At 40.6% G+C, this 17,642-nt stretch overlaps 1 protein-coding gene across 1 annotated transcript in view; it reads left to right on the top strand.

Moving 5' to 3' along the window:
• Window positions 1-14,724, top strand: part of LOC130457895 (mucin-2-like) — a 131,959-nt gene extending 117,235 nt beyond the window's left edge. Inside the window, exons 10-11 of the mRNA XM_056820603.1 lie at window positions 13,080-13,178; window positions 13,885-14,724. Coding sequence (XP_056676581.1) covers window positions 13,080-13,178; window positions 13,885-14,447 — 662 coding nt within the window. The 3' untranslated portion in view covers window positions 14,448-14,724. The remainder of the gene's footprint in view (window positions 1-13,079; window positions 13,179-13,884) is intronic.
• The last annotated feature ends 2,918 nt before the right edge of the window (window positions 14,725-17,642 follow it).

Genomic DNA, 17,642 nt, shown 5'->3' with positions numbered 1-17,642 from the left:
ACAGATCAATAATAGCTAACACATATAAGGCCTATAATATTAAGGGACTAAAAGAGAGACCCATGTGGAGGTTCCAACAAGAATATTCAGAAAGTGTTGAAGCTTAAGGAATCAAGAGTAGGTCATCTGACATTTATCTAAAATTCTTTCTATGGGATGCAAAAATTAACACCCTTTCCCAGAGTTCATGATGGATTTCCCCCCCTCCAACCAAATTATTAAGTGGCTGATCCAAGTAGAGGATATGGGACCCACCCCAACTCTATATCCCTTAGACTGTACCCTTTCCTATAATATTCATGTATGGCCATGGTCAATAGTTTTCATTCACAGTCCTTCTTTTATCAGACATAGCTCAAGCCAGGGCTCTCACCATCACAGGGACAGGTACCACCCCTACATGGCACAGGACACACTCTTCTTCAACTCCTGTAACCTCATCTGAGGTTATCCCCATGACCTAGAACATGACATCAGTTCTCCCCAGGACTGATGCCACAAATCTAAATTTTAGCAAAAAATCACTTATGCTCTCCCCCTTTCCCCTATAGTCATTTCTTAGCCCTAAGTTCCCAAGTTCAGTGGTAAAGAGAAACACACATGTCACACTGACCACTTCTAAATCTCCAGTGTTCTCAGACACTCATCCTGGAGGCTAATTGGTCACCTCTGCAGGTTCAGCTGTCCTGGGAATGACTGCTCATGGTGAGCCACATGAAGTCTTAGAAAAAGACTCACAACTTTCCTTGACCACTTTAACCACAGAGATCACAAAAAGTAGTGTTATAGCAAAGGGAGCACTTTAGCTACTCCAAGAATCAACACAGGAGCTGAAGGGGTTCCTGTTCCATAAAACAATCCTCCTGCCCCAAATTCTTCTTTCCTTTTGAGCCTCTTTGTTTTTTATCATTTCTCTCTCTGAGGAGAACTGGCCCTCAAAATGTTGACAAACTATGAAGATATGGAGGGCTCATTTCTAAAGATTAAAAGAGGCTGGATTGTTCTTAGGCTCCTTCAACCAAGAAGTATGCCATTAATCCTTTCTTCTTGAGTGGTGAAGCACCATTTTCCCAACTCTATGGGCCCTAAACTATCTTCTCTCCTCTCCATTCCTTCCTTAAACTCTTGCCCACAGAGAAAAACCCTACTCAAAGATTTATGTGTTGTCTCTTCCTCTCTCTCTTTTTCTCTCTCTCTCCTCACTTATCACATTCTATGTTTCTTCTTTCTTCTCTCCCTCTTTTTTCTCTGTTTTCTCAATTCTCTCTTTCCAAAACTCTTATCTTCACATCTTTTCTGACCTATTCTCTTTTTTCTATCTTGTTCTTCTTTCCTCTTCCCTCCTTTCATCTACTGTTCCTTGCCTTTTCCTTCCCACCTCTTACGTTCTTCTCTCCAACACTTGTTCCCTCTGAATTTCTTTCTTTCTTCTCCTTCCTTTCTTTTCCCCTTGCCCACTACAGGGTATCACCATAAGCAGTCAGCCATCATATCCACAAACAGTGAGTTTTTTTTTTAATTTTTAAACATTATTTTATTTGGTCGTTTTCATACATTATTCACTGGAAACAAAGATCATTTTCTTTTCCTCCCCTCCCCCCCCCCGCCTTTCCCTCTCCCATAGCCGACGCATGATTCCACTGGTTATCACATGTGTTCTTGACTCAAACCCATTTCCCTGTTGTTGGAATTTGCATTATACTGTTCATTTAGAGTCTCTCCTCAGTCTTATCTCCTCCAACCCTGTAGTCAAGCAGTTGCTTTTCATCTGTGTTTTTACTCCCAAAGTTTATCCTCTGCTTGTGGGCAGTATTTTTTAGATCCCTGCAGATTGTTCAGGGATATTGCATTGATACTAATGGAGAAGTCCATCACCTTCGATTGTACCACAATGTATCAGTCTCTGTGTACAATGTTTTCCTGGTTCTGCTCCTTTCGCTCTGCATCACTTCCTGGAGGTTGTTCCAGTCTCCATGGAATTTCTTCACTTTATTATTCCTTTTAGCACAATAGTATTCCATCACCAACATATACCACAATTTGTTCAGCCATTCTCCAATTGAAGGGCATCCCCTCATTTTCCAATTTTTGGCCACCACAAAGAGAACAGCTATGAATATTTTTGTACAAGTCTTTTTGTCCATTATCTCTTTGGGGTACAGACCCAGCAGTGCTATGGCTGGATCAAAGGGCAGATATTCTTTTATCGCCCTTTGGGCATAGTTCCAAATTGCCCTCCAGAATGGTTGGCTCAATTCACAACTCCACCAGCAATGAATTAATGTCCCCACTTTGCCACATCCCCTCCAGCATTCATTACTTTCCATAGCTGTCATGTTAGCCAATCTGCTAGGTGTGAGGTGATACCTCAGAGTTGTTTTGATTTGCATCTCTCTGATTATGAGGGATGTAGAGCACTTTTTCATGTGCTTATTAATAGTTTTGATTTCTTTGGCTGAAAACTGCCTGTTCATGTCCCTTGCCCATTTGTCAATTGGAGAATGGCTTGATTTTTTCTACAATTGGTTTAGTTCTTTATAAATTTGAGTAATTAAACCTTTGTCAGAGGTTTTTATGAAGATTGTTTCCCAATTTGTTGCAACCCTTCTGATTTTGGTTACATTGGTTTGGTTTGTACAAAAACTTTTTAATTTGATGTATTCCAGATTATTTATTTTGCATTTTGTGACTCTTTCTAAGTCTTGCTTGGTTTTGAAGTCTTTCCCTTCCCAAAGGTCTGACATGTATACTATTATTGTTCAAGTCTAGTTTTAGTTGTGTGGAAAGTGTTTTGCAGTTGTGTTCATATAGATCCTGTGTTTGTCTCCGGAGATAGATTCCTAAGTATTTTATTTTGTCTTAGGTAATTTTGAATGGGATTTCTCTTTTTAGTTCTTGCTGCTGAGTTGTGTTGGAATTATATAGAAATGCTGATGACTTATGTGGGTTTATTTTGTATCCTGCAACTTTGCTAAAGTTGTTGATTATTTCAATTAGCTTTTTGGTTGAATCTCTAGGACTCTTTAAGTAGACCATCATGTCATCCGCAAAGAGTGATAACTTGGTCTCCTCCTTGCCTATTTTAATGCCTTCAATTTCTTTTTCTTCTCTAATTGCTACTGCTAGTGTTTCTAATACAATGTCAAATAATAGAGGTGATAATGGGCATCCTTGTTTCACTCCTGATCTTAATGGGAATGGATTTAGTTTATCCCCATTGCAGATGATATTAGCTGATGGTTTTAGATATATACTGTTTATTATTTTTAGGTACGACCCTTCTATTGCTATGCTTTCTAGTGTTTTTAGTAGGAATGGGTGTTGTATTTTATCAAAGGCTTTTTCTGCATCTATTGAGATAAACATGTGGTTCTTGTTAGTTTGCTTGTTGATGTGGTCAATTATGTGGATAGTTTTCCTAATGTTGAACCAGCCCTGCATCCCTGGTATAAATCCTACTTGATCATGGTGGATGACCCTTCTGATCACTTCCTGGACTCTTTTTGCTAGTATCCTTTTTAAGATTTTTGCATCTATATACATTAGGGAGATTGGTCTATAATTTTCTTTCTCTGTTTTTGGCCTGCCCGGCTTTGGAATTAGTACCAGGTTAGTGTCATAAAAGGAGTTTGGTAGAACTCCCTCTTTGTTTATTATGTCAAATAGTTTGTATAGTATTGGGATTAACTGTTCTCTGAATGTTTGATAGAATTTACTGGTGAATCCATCAGGCTCTGGGGATTTTTTCTTAGGAAGTTCTTTGATGGCCTATTGGATTTCTTTTTCTGATATGGGATTATTTAAGAAAACCATTTCTTCTTCTGTTAGTCTAGGCAATTTATATTTTTGTAAATATTCATCCATATCACCTAGGTTGGTATATTTATTGCCATATAGTTGGGCAAAGTAGTTTTTAATGATTGCCTTAATTTCCTCTTCATTGGAGGTGAGGTCCCCCTTTTCATCCTTGTTGCTGTTAATTTGCCTTTCTTCTTTCCTTTTTTAAATTAGATTAACCAGTACTTTGTCTATTTTGTCTGTTTTTTCAAAGTACCAGCTTCTAGTCTTGTTTATTAGCTTAATAGTACTGTCACTTTTGATTTTATTAATTTCTCCCTTAATTTTTATGATCTCTAGTATGGTTTTCTTCTGGGGGTTTTTAATTTGTTCTTTCTCAAGTTTTTTGATTTGCATTTCCAATTCCTTGATCTCTGTCCTCCCTAATTTGTTAATATATGCACTCAGGGATATGAATTTTCCTCTAAGTACTGCCTTGGCTGCATCCCAAAAGGTTTGAAAGGATGCTTCGCCATTGTCATTTTCTTCAATGAAATTGTTAATTGTTTCTATGATTTCTTCTCTAACTAACCGATTTTGGAGTATCATATTATTTAATTTCCAAATAATTTTTGATTTGGCTCTCCATGTACCTTTGCCGATCAATATTTTTATTGCCTTGTGATCTGAAAAGGCTGCAGTTATTATTTCTGCTTTTCTGCATTTGAGTGCCATGTTTCTATGACCTAGTGTATGATCTATTTTTGTGAATGTGCCTTGTGGTGCTGAAAAGAAGGTGTATTCTTTTTTGTCCCTATTTATTTTTCTCCATATGTCTATTAACTCTAATTTTTCTAAGATTTCATTCACCTCTTTTACCCCTTTCTTGTTTATTTTTTGGTTTGATTTATCTAAATTCGATAGTGTTTGGTTCAAGTCTCCCACTAATATGGTTTTACTGTCTATTTCCTCTTTCAATTCTCCTAGTTTCTCTATTAAAAATTTGGATGCTATACCATTTGGTGCATACATGTTGATTAGTGATATTTCCTCATTGTCTATACTCGCTTTTAGCAGAATATATTTACCTTCCCTATCCCTTTTGATCAGGTCTATTTGTGTTTTGGCTTTGTCAGATGTCATGATTGCAACCCCTGCCTTCTTTCTATCAGCTGAGGCCCAAAAGGTCTTACTCCAACCTTTAATTCTCACCTTGTGAGTGTCAACCCGTCTCATATGTGTTTCTTGAAGACAACATATGGTAGGGTTTTGGGTTCTAATCCAATCTGCTATTTGTCTACACTTTATGGGTGAGTTCATCCCATTCACGGTCAAAGTTATGATTGTCAATTGTGGATTCGCTGGCATTTTGATATCTTCCCCTAGTTCTGACCTTTCTTCTTTGGCTTTTTCCTTTTGAACCAGTGATTTACTTTAGGTCAATCCCCCTAGTCCCCTCCCTTGAGATGCTTCCCTTTCTAGCCCCTCCCTTTTTATGCTCCCTTCCCCTCCCCCCTCTCCTTCCCTCCCTTTTTATACTCTCTCCCCCCTCCCCCTCCTTAATTTTCCTTTCTTTCTTGCCCTAATGGATAAGATAGAATTCAGGATCCCACTGGATCTAGATGTTCTTCCTTGTCAGATTTGCTTTCACTGAGAGTAAGGTTTAAGTAATTCCACTTCACACTCTCTTCCTCTCCTTCTCATATGAGAGTTCTTCCCCTCCCCTTCCCATGTGTATCTTTATATGGGAAAGATTATTCTATTGAGTCCCCCCCTATTTCTTGAAGTTAATCTTAGTATTATCGATGGTTCCCCCCTCCCTTTTTCTTTCTTTGCCCCCACTTTCCCCAAATCTTCTTAATGCCCCAATCTTTCCCTATGCATGTTTCTTCTAACTACTCTTATGATGCTACAATTTATGAGAGTTACACAAAACATTTTCCCCACATATTAATATATATTATTTGATGTAAATGTAGTCCTTATAGAAGAGAGTTTGACTTAAAGAAAAAGATAAGATTTATCTCCTTTTCCCTTTCTTTCATATTTACCTTTTCATGTTTCTCTTGCTTTCTGTACTTGGATATTGAACTTTCCACAGAGCTCTCGTCTTTTCTTAGCAAATGCTTGGAAATCTTATATTTTTTTGAATGCCCATACTTTCCCCTGGAAGTATATAGTCAGTTTTGCTGGATAGTTGATTCTTGGTTAGAGACCCAGCTCTCTTACCTTTCTAAATATCATGTTCCATGCTTTGCGGTCTCTTAGTGTGTTAGCCGCTAAGTTCAGTGTGATCCTTATGGGAGCCCCCTTATATCTGAAGCTCCTCTTCTTGGCTTCTTGTAGGATTTTCTACTTTTCTTGGAAGCTCTTGAATTTGGCAATTACATTCCTAGGGGTTGTATTTTGGGGATTTAGTATAGAAGGTGTTCTATGAATCCTTTCTATTTCTATTTTGCCCCCTTGCTCCAGAACGTGAGAAACAGTGAGTTTTAAATTTCTTCCTTTTCTAGTTTTTTTGGGGGACATTACAATAAAATATATATTTTTACCCTTTTCGACAGGAGCAGTGCAGGGCACAGGAATAAAAATAGTTGTAGGATTTCAGAATGAGATATGCTATTAAATATGGTTAATGTTTAGACATTATTTACTCATTTGCCTTTGTTTTTATTTGCTACTCAAAACATATCTAAATTGTTCAATAAGAAAAATCACCCCATGGAATTTGGAAAGCAGGCTGTCTCTATCTCCTTCTTTACAAGATTTAGAGTCAGACATTGTTGTCTTTGTAGTCTGGAACATAGAGGGTATCTCCCAAAATTCCAGTGTCTGAGCCTCTCTCCCATATCCTTCATTCATGAATGTTGTCCATTGTTTTTCATTAACAATGTTTTTATCCTCTGCTCCTTCAATATCTACACTCTCTCCAATCATGTCTCTTGCTCAGTCATCATTTACCTCTGGCAGTACGGTTAGGAAGTGCCTAATGCTTAACTTCTCTTCTCGATTTTCACCTAATATCTCACCCAAGGACATGAAGCAGGAAATGGAGAGGGCAGGAGAGACCCAGTCCCAGGGGTCATATATGACAAAGAATGAAATGATTTCTCCTCACAACATCCTGATATTCTATCAATGGTGACTACAGAGATGAATATATTTGAATAATAACTTAAGAATAAATTACAATTAACACAGTAGTTAGGGAGGAGGAGAGAGTATAAGGAATCATGAAAGGATTCATGTAGAAAGTGGTGTTGGAGCTGAATCTTGATGAAAGGGGTGGGGGGACCTCTGCATTGGAGGGAAGGAAGGAGGGCATTCCTGGTATAGAAGACAACTAGTGCGAAGGCATAGCTATGGGAGAGGAAGTTTCCCATACCAAGGAAAGGGAGAGTGCCATATTGGCAGAATTATATACTGCAAGAGGAAGAATAACATCCAATGACCCTGGAGAAAGGGGGTTGAGGCTGAAATATTAAATTTAAATGCCTTAAATTAATAAGATAAAGAAAAGGCATATAACAAATGTATATTCAAATAAAAGAACTAGAAAAAAAAACCAGAAGTGTGTAATTTAAGTTAAAATTGGAAATCCTAAAAGTCACAGGAGATAAAATTGAAAGTGAGAGTGATGCTGAACTAATGAACTAATAGTTGATTTCATGAAAAAAAATCCATCTTCCCCATATAGCATAGTGCATGGTTAATTTGATTGAAACAGGAAAGAAGAAAATGAAATAACAGTATCAAAAGTATAAAGAGTGACTTTACCATCAATGAAGATGAAATTAAAGCAGTCTTTAGTAGATCATTTACTCAATTATATGAGAAAAAGCTAATAATCTAATGGAAATGGCTAAATATTTACAGAAATATACATTTCCCAGATTAACAAAGAAGAAAATATAATATTTATATGATCCAATTTCAGAAAAAATAAATTGATCAAGCTGTCAAAGAACTCCCCAAGAAAACTGCCCAAGGCCAGATAGGTTAAATCCCAATGGTATATAAACTTTTTGGCAAAATTGGACAAGAAGGAGTGTTACCAAAATGCTTTTTATAACACAAATATAGTGCCTGATACCTAATCCAGGAAGAGAAAAACAAAGAAAATTATAGATCCATTTCCTTAATGAATATTGACATAAAAATCTTAAATAAAATACTAGAAAAGAGACTCCAGTAATATATCACAAAGATCATTCACCATGGCCAGGTGGGATTAATACTAGGAATGCAAAACTGGTTTAAGATGAGGAAAACTATCAGCATAATTGACCAGATCAATAACAAAATTAATATAAAATACATGATTTTCTCAATAGATGCTGAAAAAGCCCTTGACAAGATTCAACACATATTCCTGTTAAATAAAAGAGAGAAAGCATTGGAACAAATAGATATTTCCTTAAAATGCCAAGTACTATCTAAAACCATCAAAAAGTGTCATCCGCAATGGGGATAACTTAGAAGCCTTCACAATAAAATTAGGGGTGAAGCAAGGATGTCCTCTATCATCACTACTCTTTAGTATCATATTAGAAATTATAGGGGGCAGCTGGGTAGCTCAGTGGATTGAGAACCAGGCCTAGAGATGGGAGGTCCTAGGTTCAAATCTGGCCTCAGCCACTTCCTAGCTGTGTGACCCTGGGCAAGTCACTTGACCCCCATTGCCTAGCCCTTACCACTCTTCTGCCTTGGAGCCAATACATAGTATTGACTCTAAGACAGAAGGTAAGGGTTTAAAAAAAAATTAAAAAAAATTAAAAAAAAAAGATCATTCACCATGGCCAGGTGGGATTAATACTAGGAATGCAAAACTGGTTTAAGATGAGGAAAACTATCAGCATAATTGACCAGATCAATAACAAAATTAATATAAAATACATGATTTTCTCAATAGATGCTGAAAAAGCCCTTGACAAGATTCAACACATATTCCTGTTAAATAAAAGAGAGAAAGCATTGGAACAAATAGATATTTCCTTAAAATGCCAAGTACTATCTAAAACCATCAAAAAGTGTCATCCGCAATGGGGATAACTTAGAAGCCTTCACAATAAAATTAGGGGTGAAGCAAGGATGTCCTCTATCATCACTACTCTTTAGTATCATATTAGAAATTATAGGGGGCAGCTGGGTAGCTCAGTGGATTGAGAACCAGTCCTAGAGACGGGAGGTCCTAGGTTCAAATCTGGCCTCAGCCACTTCCTAGCTGTGTGACCCTGGGCAAGTCACTTGACCCCCATTGCCTAGCCCTTACCACTCTTCTGCCTTGGAGCCAATACACAGTATTGACTCCAAGACGGAAGGTAAGGGTTAAAAAAAAAAAAAGAAATTATAGCTTTAGGATTAAGGTAAGAAAAAGAAATTGAAGGAATTAAACTAGGCAAAGGTTAATAAATTAAAAAAAAACCAACCAACTTTTACCTCCCTCGTCCATTGAGAAGGCAGAAGATATGATACTCATTATCCATATGAAGTCATGTAAAACATCTCAACTTTAACCATGTTGTGGGGAGAAAAGACAATCAAAATAAAGAAAATTAAAATATCTGCTTTAGTGTGCACTCAGAATTCATCAGTTCTCTGTCTGGAGGGGTTTAGCATTAGTGGAGATCTTAAAAGCTAAAGAGACTGGGTCAGCTGACTGGTTCAGTGGAAGAGATCCAGACCTGGAGAATCAGTGATCTTAGATTGAAATCTGACCTCAGACATTTCCAAGCCATGAGACACTAGGCAAATCATTTAATCCCAATTGCCTAGCACTTTTCAGTCTTCTGTGTAAGAACTAATATTTAGTATCCATGTTTAGGCTGAAGGTAAGGGATTTGACATAAAAATCTAAAGGAAGGATTTTATAATTGAAACAGGTGAAGTCTGTGTTCTTTTCCTTTCCTAGGACAAATTTCTAAGTCCATGAGGACTCATTGTATAAACTCTCCTGGTAGACTGTAAGCTTCTCAAGGGCAGGGGATGTTTTATTTTTGTCTCCAAGTTTTCAATACCAAGAATCATACCTGGCTTAGCATAGGAGGTAAATAAGTGTTTATTGATTGATTTTTTACAAGAGATAAAATTTGTAAAGTACTTTGCAAAACTGAAAGTGTTATACATTGTATTATCATCATTATATTCATGCTTATCTTTCATCTTATGCCTTGATGATGGATACCAATCCATCCTGGGCCCCCTTTTCTGGTTACTGAGTTTTGAGATTTGAGAAACAATGGTGGTACCAAGGGATTAAAAGGAGTTAGGATTTAGGAGTAGAATAGAAGACAGGGTTAATTAAGCATCTACTATGTACCAGGCTCTGGAGGGAGGTGCTATTATTATCCTCATTTTATAATTGAGAAAATGGACGCAAAATTTAAGTGTCTTGAGAAACCAATTGGAGTACAGACTAGCTTAGATATCATTGTTTCCAAAATGTTTTCTGAAGTCACTGTTTGAGCACCAGGGACAGCTGGCCAGGAGTCTGAAAATCAGAACACAGCTACCCTGGAGGCCAGCATTGCTTCAGTAGTGAAGATCAGTGCTGTGGTGACCAGGATCCTTCTGCTGTCAAACATCACTGCCTCTATAGCATGAATATAGAGATTGTATCAAGTTCACCTTCCTGGACAGCCAGGCACTCATCACAGGTGGAAACAAACCACCCCTATTGGTGAAAGACTCCTTGGTAAAAGCAACTCGATGTGGCCAAGCCTCATTCTGCCTTTACCTTTTGGGCAGCCTCCACAAGCACAGGCTCACCTGGGGCTACCTCCTCGTTGGAGAACTCCAGGTTAGCCAGCCTGACTGTAGAGTCTGAGAGGAGTTCAGGAGAAACATCAACTCTCGCTATCATCCTGACCCCAGCTAGCACAAAGGAAAGCTGGACATCAGCTTCTCTGAGCCAGCTCCCACAGTACAGAAGGCAGCAGTGCTAGGGCAGAGACAACTTCTCTTTTTGCTCATGTGCCTGTTAGCTCTATCCTGTTCCTAAGGAAGAATGTTTGAAGCAGGCTTCCTCTTTAGCCCTGGAGGATGGGGGTCAGATGTGGCCAGGGAGGAGAGCTTAACATCTCAGGGGAAATCACTTTCCCTCCCATTTCCCTCTTAGAGCTTCTTTTTTTTTTTTTGTACTCTTGAGATCTTGTGTGACATCTGTTGGGTGAGTGAATGCATTTCAGGATCCCTCATCTCTCTATAGTTGCACACTCTGCTGGTCCCTGAGCTACAAGGACCCTTCTGTGGTGATTAGTATTGAGTCTAACATATATGGAGCCTGTAGAATAATAGCAACACAGGGAAAATTTCCTTAGGCAATGTCAGTGTCAGTGAGTTGATAACCATTCATTGTTTCTGCTCTGTTTCCCCACACTCTGCAAAGCACAGGGGATATTAAGAAAGGCACCCTTAGTCTTAAGAAGCTTACAGTCTAATTGGAGAGATAATATGCCAAGAACAATACACACACAATCTAAAAACAAGATCAGTTGGAGATAATGAAGAGAAGCAGGACACTAGAATTTAGAGGGATCACTTAAAAAGCAGAGGAGCTCTTAGCAGGGACTTGAAGAAAGTCAGGGAAATGAGGAAAGTATTCCCGATTTTTCTTCCAAAGATCAAATATTACAACATGATATTTCTACATATTCATAAAAATTTCAGCAGTTGTGTTTGTAGAGCAGAGCTTTACTTGAGAGTGACCCCTCCCCATAGTGAGCTAACATCTTGAAAAGACATTCTCTATCCTCCCCTAAACCCCACTCCTACTTGAAGTTGCAGTATCAATATAAAGTAACTGGGTACAACACAGTAGAAATATATTCTATTTGGTATAGCCAAAGTTGAATTGAGATAGCAAAGTGAGTGCAAGAAAGAGCAAGAAGGCGAATGTCTCGGGGGAGAAGGAATAAGGTATAAGAAGAATAGGAAAAAAGAAGGTCATAAAAGCTTTAATTGCTAAATGGGATTTTGTATTTTATCCTTAAAGCAATAGGGAGTTATTGAAGTTTATTGACTAGGAGAATGACTTAGTCAGACCTAGGTTTTAGGAAAAGCACTTTTGTAGTTGAATGGAAGAAGGACTGGAGTGGAATGGGACTTAGGACAGGGAGACCAAATAGAAAACTACTACTTAGTTAAGGCATGAGGTGAGGAAGGCCAATACCAGAGTAATTACAGGGTTATATGAGAGACAGGGTATATGGGAGAGATATGATAAAAGCAAAATCTATGGATCTTGTCAACTCATTGGAATATGGTGGGTAAGCAGTCAACAATGACCTGGTTGCCTATCTCTTGCCCTTCTGTCTTAGAGTTTCTATTAAAGAAGAAAATGAGGCTTTTTTTAAAGAATGATGACTTGGCTTGTGAGCTTGGATGATTTGGGTGGACAGTGATACCCTGGATAGCCAAAGGGAACTTAGAAAATATTTAAGGTTTTGAGGGGAAGGCAATGAGTTAAGTTTTGGACATATTGAGGCTCAGATGTCTATAAGACACCCAGTTCAAAATTTCTGAGAGACAGTTGTTCAATAGCAGTTGTAAGACTGGACGTCACCGCAAAGGTTAAGGGATGGATGACCAGATTTGAGAATCATCAGTATAGAGACGATGGCTAAATCTTGTGAGTTTATGAAAATACTGAGGGAAATCTTATAGAAGAAGAATAAAAGGGCCCAGCTCAAAGCCTTGTAGGGCACCTACATTAAGCGTTCATGACTAGATAAGAATCCAGCAAATGAGACTAAAGAGAGTGGTCATATAAGTTAGAGGAGATTCAGGAAAGTTTTGTTATAAAAATGAAAGAGAATAGGATGATGCTCTCAAAGGCTTCAGAAAGCTTAAGAAGGAATGAGGATGAAGAAAGGGTGATTAAGAAATTTTTTGCAATTAAGGATTTATTAATAACATTGGAGAGAGCAATTTCACTTGAGTGGTTTTGAAAACCAGACTGTAGTTAAAAAGAAAGTAGGAAGAAGGGAAGTGGATTCACCTTTTATAGAGAATTTCCTCAAGGATTTCAGTCACAAAAGGGAAGAGAGATCAGAGATGATAACTCTCAGGGACAGGTGTATAAAATGAAGGGTTTTTTTTCCAGATGGGAAAGTAGTAAAGCTTTCATTAGAATTGAAGAGTTTGAAAAAATGAGAGAATGGGAGTACTAGAGAGATTCTCTGCTCGATGAACAATGAAGTAAAGAGGGTACATATTTTGGAGTTTCCTTCAAATATAAGGGAACAACATCTTGTCCTCTCTGCCCCCAGTCCTGAGATTTATGTTCTCATTTATTCCTGTAGAGAGTGAGAATGATGTAGGGCCCTTCACCCATATCCCAGACCATGGAGCACCAGGAGACATGACATCAGTGAACAGTGAATCTACTGTTGGTGCCATGGGTAAGAAATGTCTTTTCTTTCTTTTATACTGGTATTCATCCTTGCTCTGGGCCCTTGTTTTCCAGCTTTCAAATATGATATGGACTCATCTTCATAGTCCGAGAACAGGAAAGTTTGTGATTAGGTTGTAAGACCTGGTAACTTCCTCTGTCCCATTACTGTCTGCCCAGATGTTAGCATTTGGATGAAGAGCTCATGGAGGATTTTGTCCATTTCTTGTGTTAGTTTGTGTGTATACATATAATTTACTATGATAAAAGTCAGCTACTGGAGGACAGGCTTTTCTAAGGCCAGCACCTAAAACCCTCAATGGAGTAGCTGATTCTAAACAAATGATTACTGCTTCATTTTCCATTTAACCTGAGCAGGTATCCGTCAGGCAGTTTGTCTGAGTCTGGATCCCTATCTCATCTGAGGGCAAGATGACAGGACAGATCCATCTACATATCAGTCTCTTCTTATTTAATACTTTCTCATGGTGGCCACCCACCCTAGAGCAGAAGTAGATCCTAATTACTGTCAGAGTCTTTTTGTTTTGAAAGTGCTTGTCAGGGAGAAGGTGCTAATGTGAGGGGTTGGGGATTGGTTGCACTTCTCAGGAAGGACAAAATCTTCACAGGCTCTGGGGATCTCTGCCCAAATGACCCCAAACTTCCCCCCCATCAACCCTTAGGCACACTTCAACTTTGCTTTGCTTTGGTTACAGTATTCTCTACTGAGACTTCAGGGTCACTGAAGAAAGTGAGTGGATCTGACCAGGGAAGAGAACCAACAGTCTCCACCAGTATCCCAATGACTGGCTTCACTGGAAGAGATGCTATTACAGACACTGAAACAGACATACGTGTCATGGAGACAACTCCAAGAGCCACAGCTACTCAAGCCCCACTTCTCACTGTGCACACTGGAGCAGGTGACCCCATCCCTGGGATGCACAGGAGAACTGTGTCCTCTCCCACTTCACCCTTAGCTCCAAGTGAGATATCCTCTGGAGTCACCATGGCCATTGCGAGGCCCTCACTCTACATGACTCCAGTAGAACCCACAGCTAGCCCTGGCTCCAGTAGTCCCTTAAACATCAGCCTATCTGGGACAATGTTTTCTACACCCCTTGCAGACACACCTATAGCTGAAATAACTCTTGGAGGGAGTTCCAGCACCCCCCCTTCTCTATGGTCCACTCCAGTTGATTCTTTCAATATTGCTGTCTCAGCCCCAGGAACTGAAATCACCTCCATTGTGCCTCTATATTCACTTCCAACAGCCTGAAGTGCCACAGAAACCACACCAAATCCTGAATTGTCAGTGAGACCTACCACACTAGAGCCAGGCTTAGCTGCCCTAACTTCCACTGCTCCCAGCATCTTTCCAACACCGTCTGGAGAAGACACAAACACCTCATTGGTGTCTATAGAAGGACCAACAGAAGATAAAACAGCGTCCAGCACCTTCCCAGTGAATGCAGACACCCCTGGTATCACTCACAGGGAGCACTTCTTCACAGGTCCTGGAATAACTTTTCAACCTGTCATGGCCTCTACTTCTCTGCCAATTTAAGTGAAGGGACCAGTTACTCCAAAACTGTCCCCTCACCCCCTTTAGAGAGTAGGAAAAGCACTGCCATGATTGGAGTCTGGACAAGCCCAGCTGAACCTCTCACTCCAGAGCCCAAGAAGCCCACCCCTGCTGAGGGTTCATTCTCTGTTGGACCAGTGACTGAATTTAGCAGCAGGGAAAGTGGACATTTACAGAATAGCTTGGCCCCCAGCATCACCCCAGAATGGGAGACCAGTAGACCAGGCAGGACTACAGAGTCAGATATCAGTACACTCATCCCTGGCAATTTTCATCCTTCTGAGGGCACTGCTGACCTCATATCAAACCCAGTGGAAGGCTCCAGCCCAAAGCCAGCTGTCTATACCACTCCACCCCACACCTCAGGTACTACAGGGACCAGGACTGGAGACGAGACAGACTCATCCTTGGTGTTGACTACACCAGCACCTGCTGTCGCTATCAGCAGCATCTCTGGGGCTCTCCTTGGTACAAGAACAGTGGTTCCATGGTCTTCGAATTCAGCTGAAGCTACAGATCTTACCATGAATCGCCTTGATCCTATATCCATGTTGCCATCCAAATTCTCCACTTCTTCTCCTGTAACATTTTCAGGGGTTACTTACAAGACTGAAGACAAGAGCTCCAATGTTCCTGGGACTGACAGCATAAGTATCATCTTCAGCAGCAAGGTCACAGACAGGGTCTCTCTCCATCCTGAGATCATTCCTAACCAAAATCTACTGGGCACAATGGAAGAGAGCACAGGTGCTTTGCTGACCCCTTCTTTGCCTGGACCTCCTGGGTCTTCAGCTGCTACTATGGGAGGTGTATCAAACATGTCAGGTACCACTCCTGGCTCAACTCCACAGGTGACTTTAGCTTATGAAATCTTAACTAGAGACTTAGAGAAGACCTCAGACTTCCCACTGGCCACAGAAAATACAGCTAAGACTGTCCCAGCCAAGATGATGGGTGACATCTCCTTTGCTTTCACAAACCATATCCCAGAAGGTCAAGTGAGCTCAGCATTTCTTCTTACCACCATCAGCAGCCCCATGGCTCTCCCTGGAGAAAACATAGTTCCTCTTTCGTCAACCATAGCTGAAGCTGGGGCTCTCACTATCACTGGGACAGATAGCACTCCTATATGGCAAAGCACATACTCTTCTTCAACTACTATAACATCATCTAAGGATACCCCCATGACCAAGAACACGAGATCAGCTTCCCCCAGGACTGACTCCATGCATCTAATTTCCAGCACAAAGATCACAGACATTGTTCCCTTTTCCCCTATGGTCACTCTTAGCCATAAGTTTCCACGATCAGTGGTAAAGAGTAACACAGATGCCCCATTGACCACTCCTAAATCTCCAGTGGTCTCAGACACTCATCCTGGAGGCTCATTGGTCACCTCTGCTGACTCAGCTGTCCTGGGGACGACAGCTCATGGTGAGCCACATGATATCTTAGAAAAAGGCTCAACACTTTCCCTGACCACTTTAACCACAGAGATCACAAAAAGTACTATTCCATTTCCTACAAATCTAGAAGAAATTCTAAAATGTTCTAAGACTATGACTCCCAGAAACACAGGCCCTTCCTCCCTGTGGCTAACAGTGACCACAGTGAGTCCTTTTCATATTGAATTGGGTTTAGGTCTAGATACTATTTCCCAGACTGAGCTGTCTGAAATTCAAGGTCCACTAATCATCACTGAATTATCCCAGAAGAGTGATGCAGCATTCCCATTGTCTTCTTCTGCAACTGAGGCAACTAGAGCAAGGGCCATAACATCTTCCACTCTCATCTCAGGATTGGGGGAGAGCCAGTCTTCCATAGGCAGCATTTCAGGAACAGAGGCCATCAGAGACTCTCCCACCTTGTTCTCTCCTTTAGAAAGCACCAGGACACATGCCACCAGACCTGAGTATGCATTGCGCACTGAACAAGCACTGTCCACTCTGCCAACAAAGAAATTACTTAAAATGGTCACCAGCTCACTTACTTTTGTTTCCAAAATGCCTTCTAAAGTCACTGCTTTGGCACCAAGGACAAATGCCCAAGGGTTTGAAAGTCACAGCATGTCTACCCTGGAGGCCAATGATGCCCTAGCAGTAGGCACTGGCCCTGCTATGACCTTTAACTCTCCACTACCAAGCATCACTGCTTCTAGCAGCATGGATGTAGATGTGGAAACTGTGTCAACATTAGCTCCCTGGACAGCCAGATCCTCATCACAAGTAGAAGCCAGTTCTCCCAATCTGATTGTCACCACAGGAGATGGACCCTCCCTGGGAACAGAACCTCACAATCCCATCCACGAATCTCTGAGCCCAGGACCAGGCTCCTTTCCTGCCTTAAGTACTCCCACAGCCTGCACAAGAACAGCTTCCCTTGAGGCTGCTACTTCATTGGAGGACCCAGAGCCAGCCGGCCTGAATCCAGAGACTGAGAGAAACCCACAGGCAACACCAACTCCAGCTATCACCCTGCCTCCAGCCAGCACACTGGAAGTTGGCACAACAGCATCTCCCAGTCCTCCTGACACAACCACAGAGGGCAGCAGTGTCCAGGCAGGGACAGCCTCTGTTTCTGATCAAGTGCCTTCCACTTCCGTCCTCTTCCCAAGTAAGGATATTTTAAATAAGCTTCCCAGGGAGGGAATTGGGGTGTGGCTTGGAGGAAATGGGGAGTGTCTGTCCAGGGAGGGTCAGTTTGTGTCTTTCTAAGGAGAAGGGTCTTCCTCCCAGGTCCTTCCTGTCTATAGCCTTCCAATGGGCCACTGTAGGGACTTTTTCTTGGCTCCATATCTGTTGAATTAGTGTCATCTCTCCAGGCTTCCTCATCTCCATGCAAAGGATAGTTTCACAGTCCCTGTGCTTAAGTGATTCTCCTCTTCTTATT

Source organism: Monodelphis domestica, chromosome 3 (assembly GCF_027887165.1).
Source record: "Monodelphis domestica isolate mMonDom1 chromosome 3, mMonDom1.pri, whole genome shotgun sequence".
In the NCBI taxonomy this organism is placed as follows: Eukaryota; Metazoa; Chordata; class Mammalia; order Didelphimorphia; family Didelphidae; genus Monodelphis; species Monodelphis domestica.
Note: the sequence above shows the minus strand (reverse complement) of the source record. Positions and strands in the feature narration are given on the sequence as shown.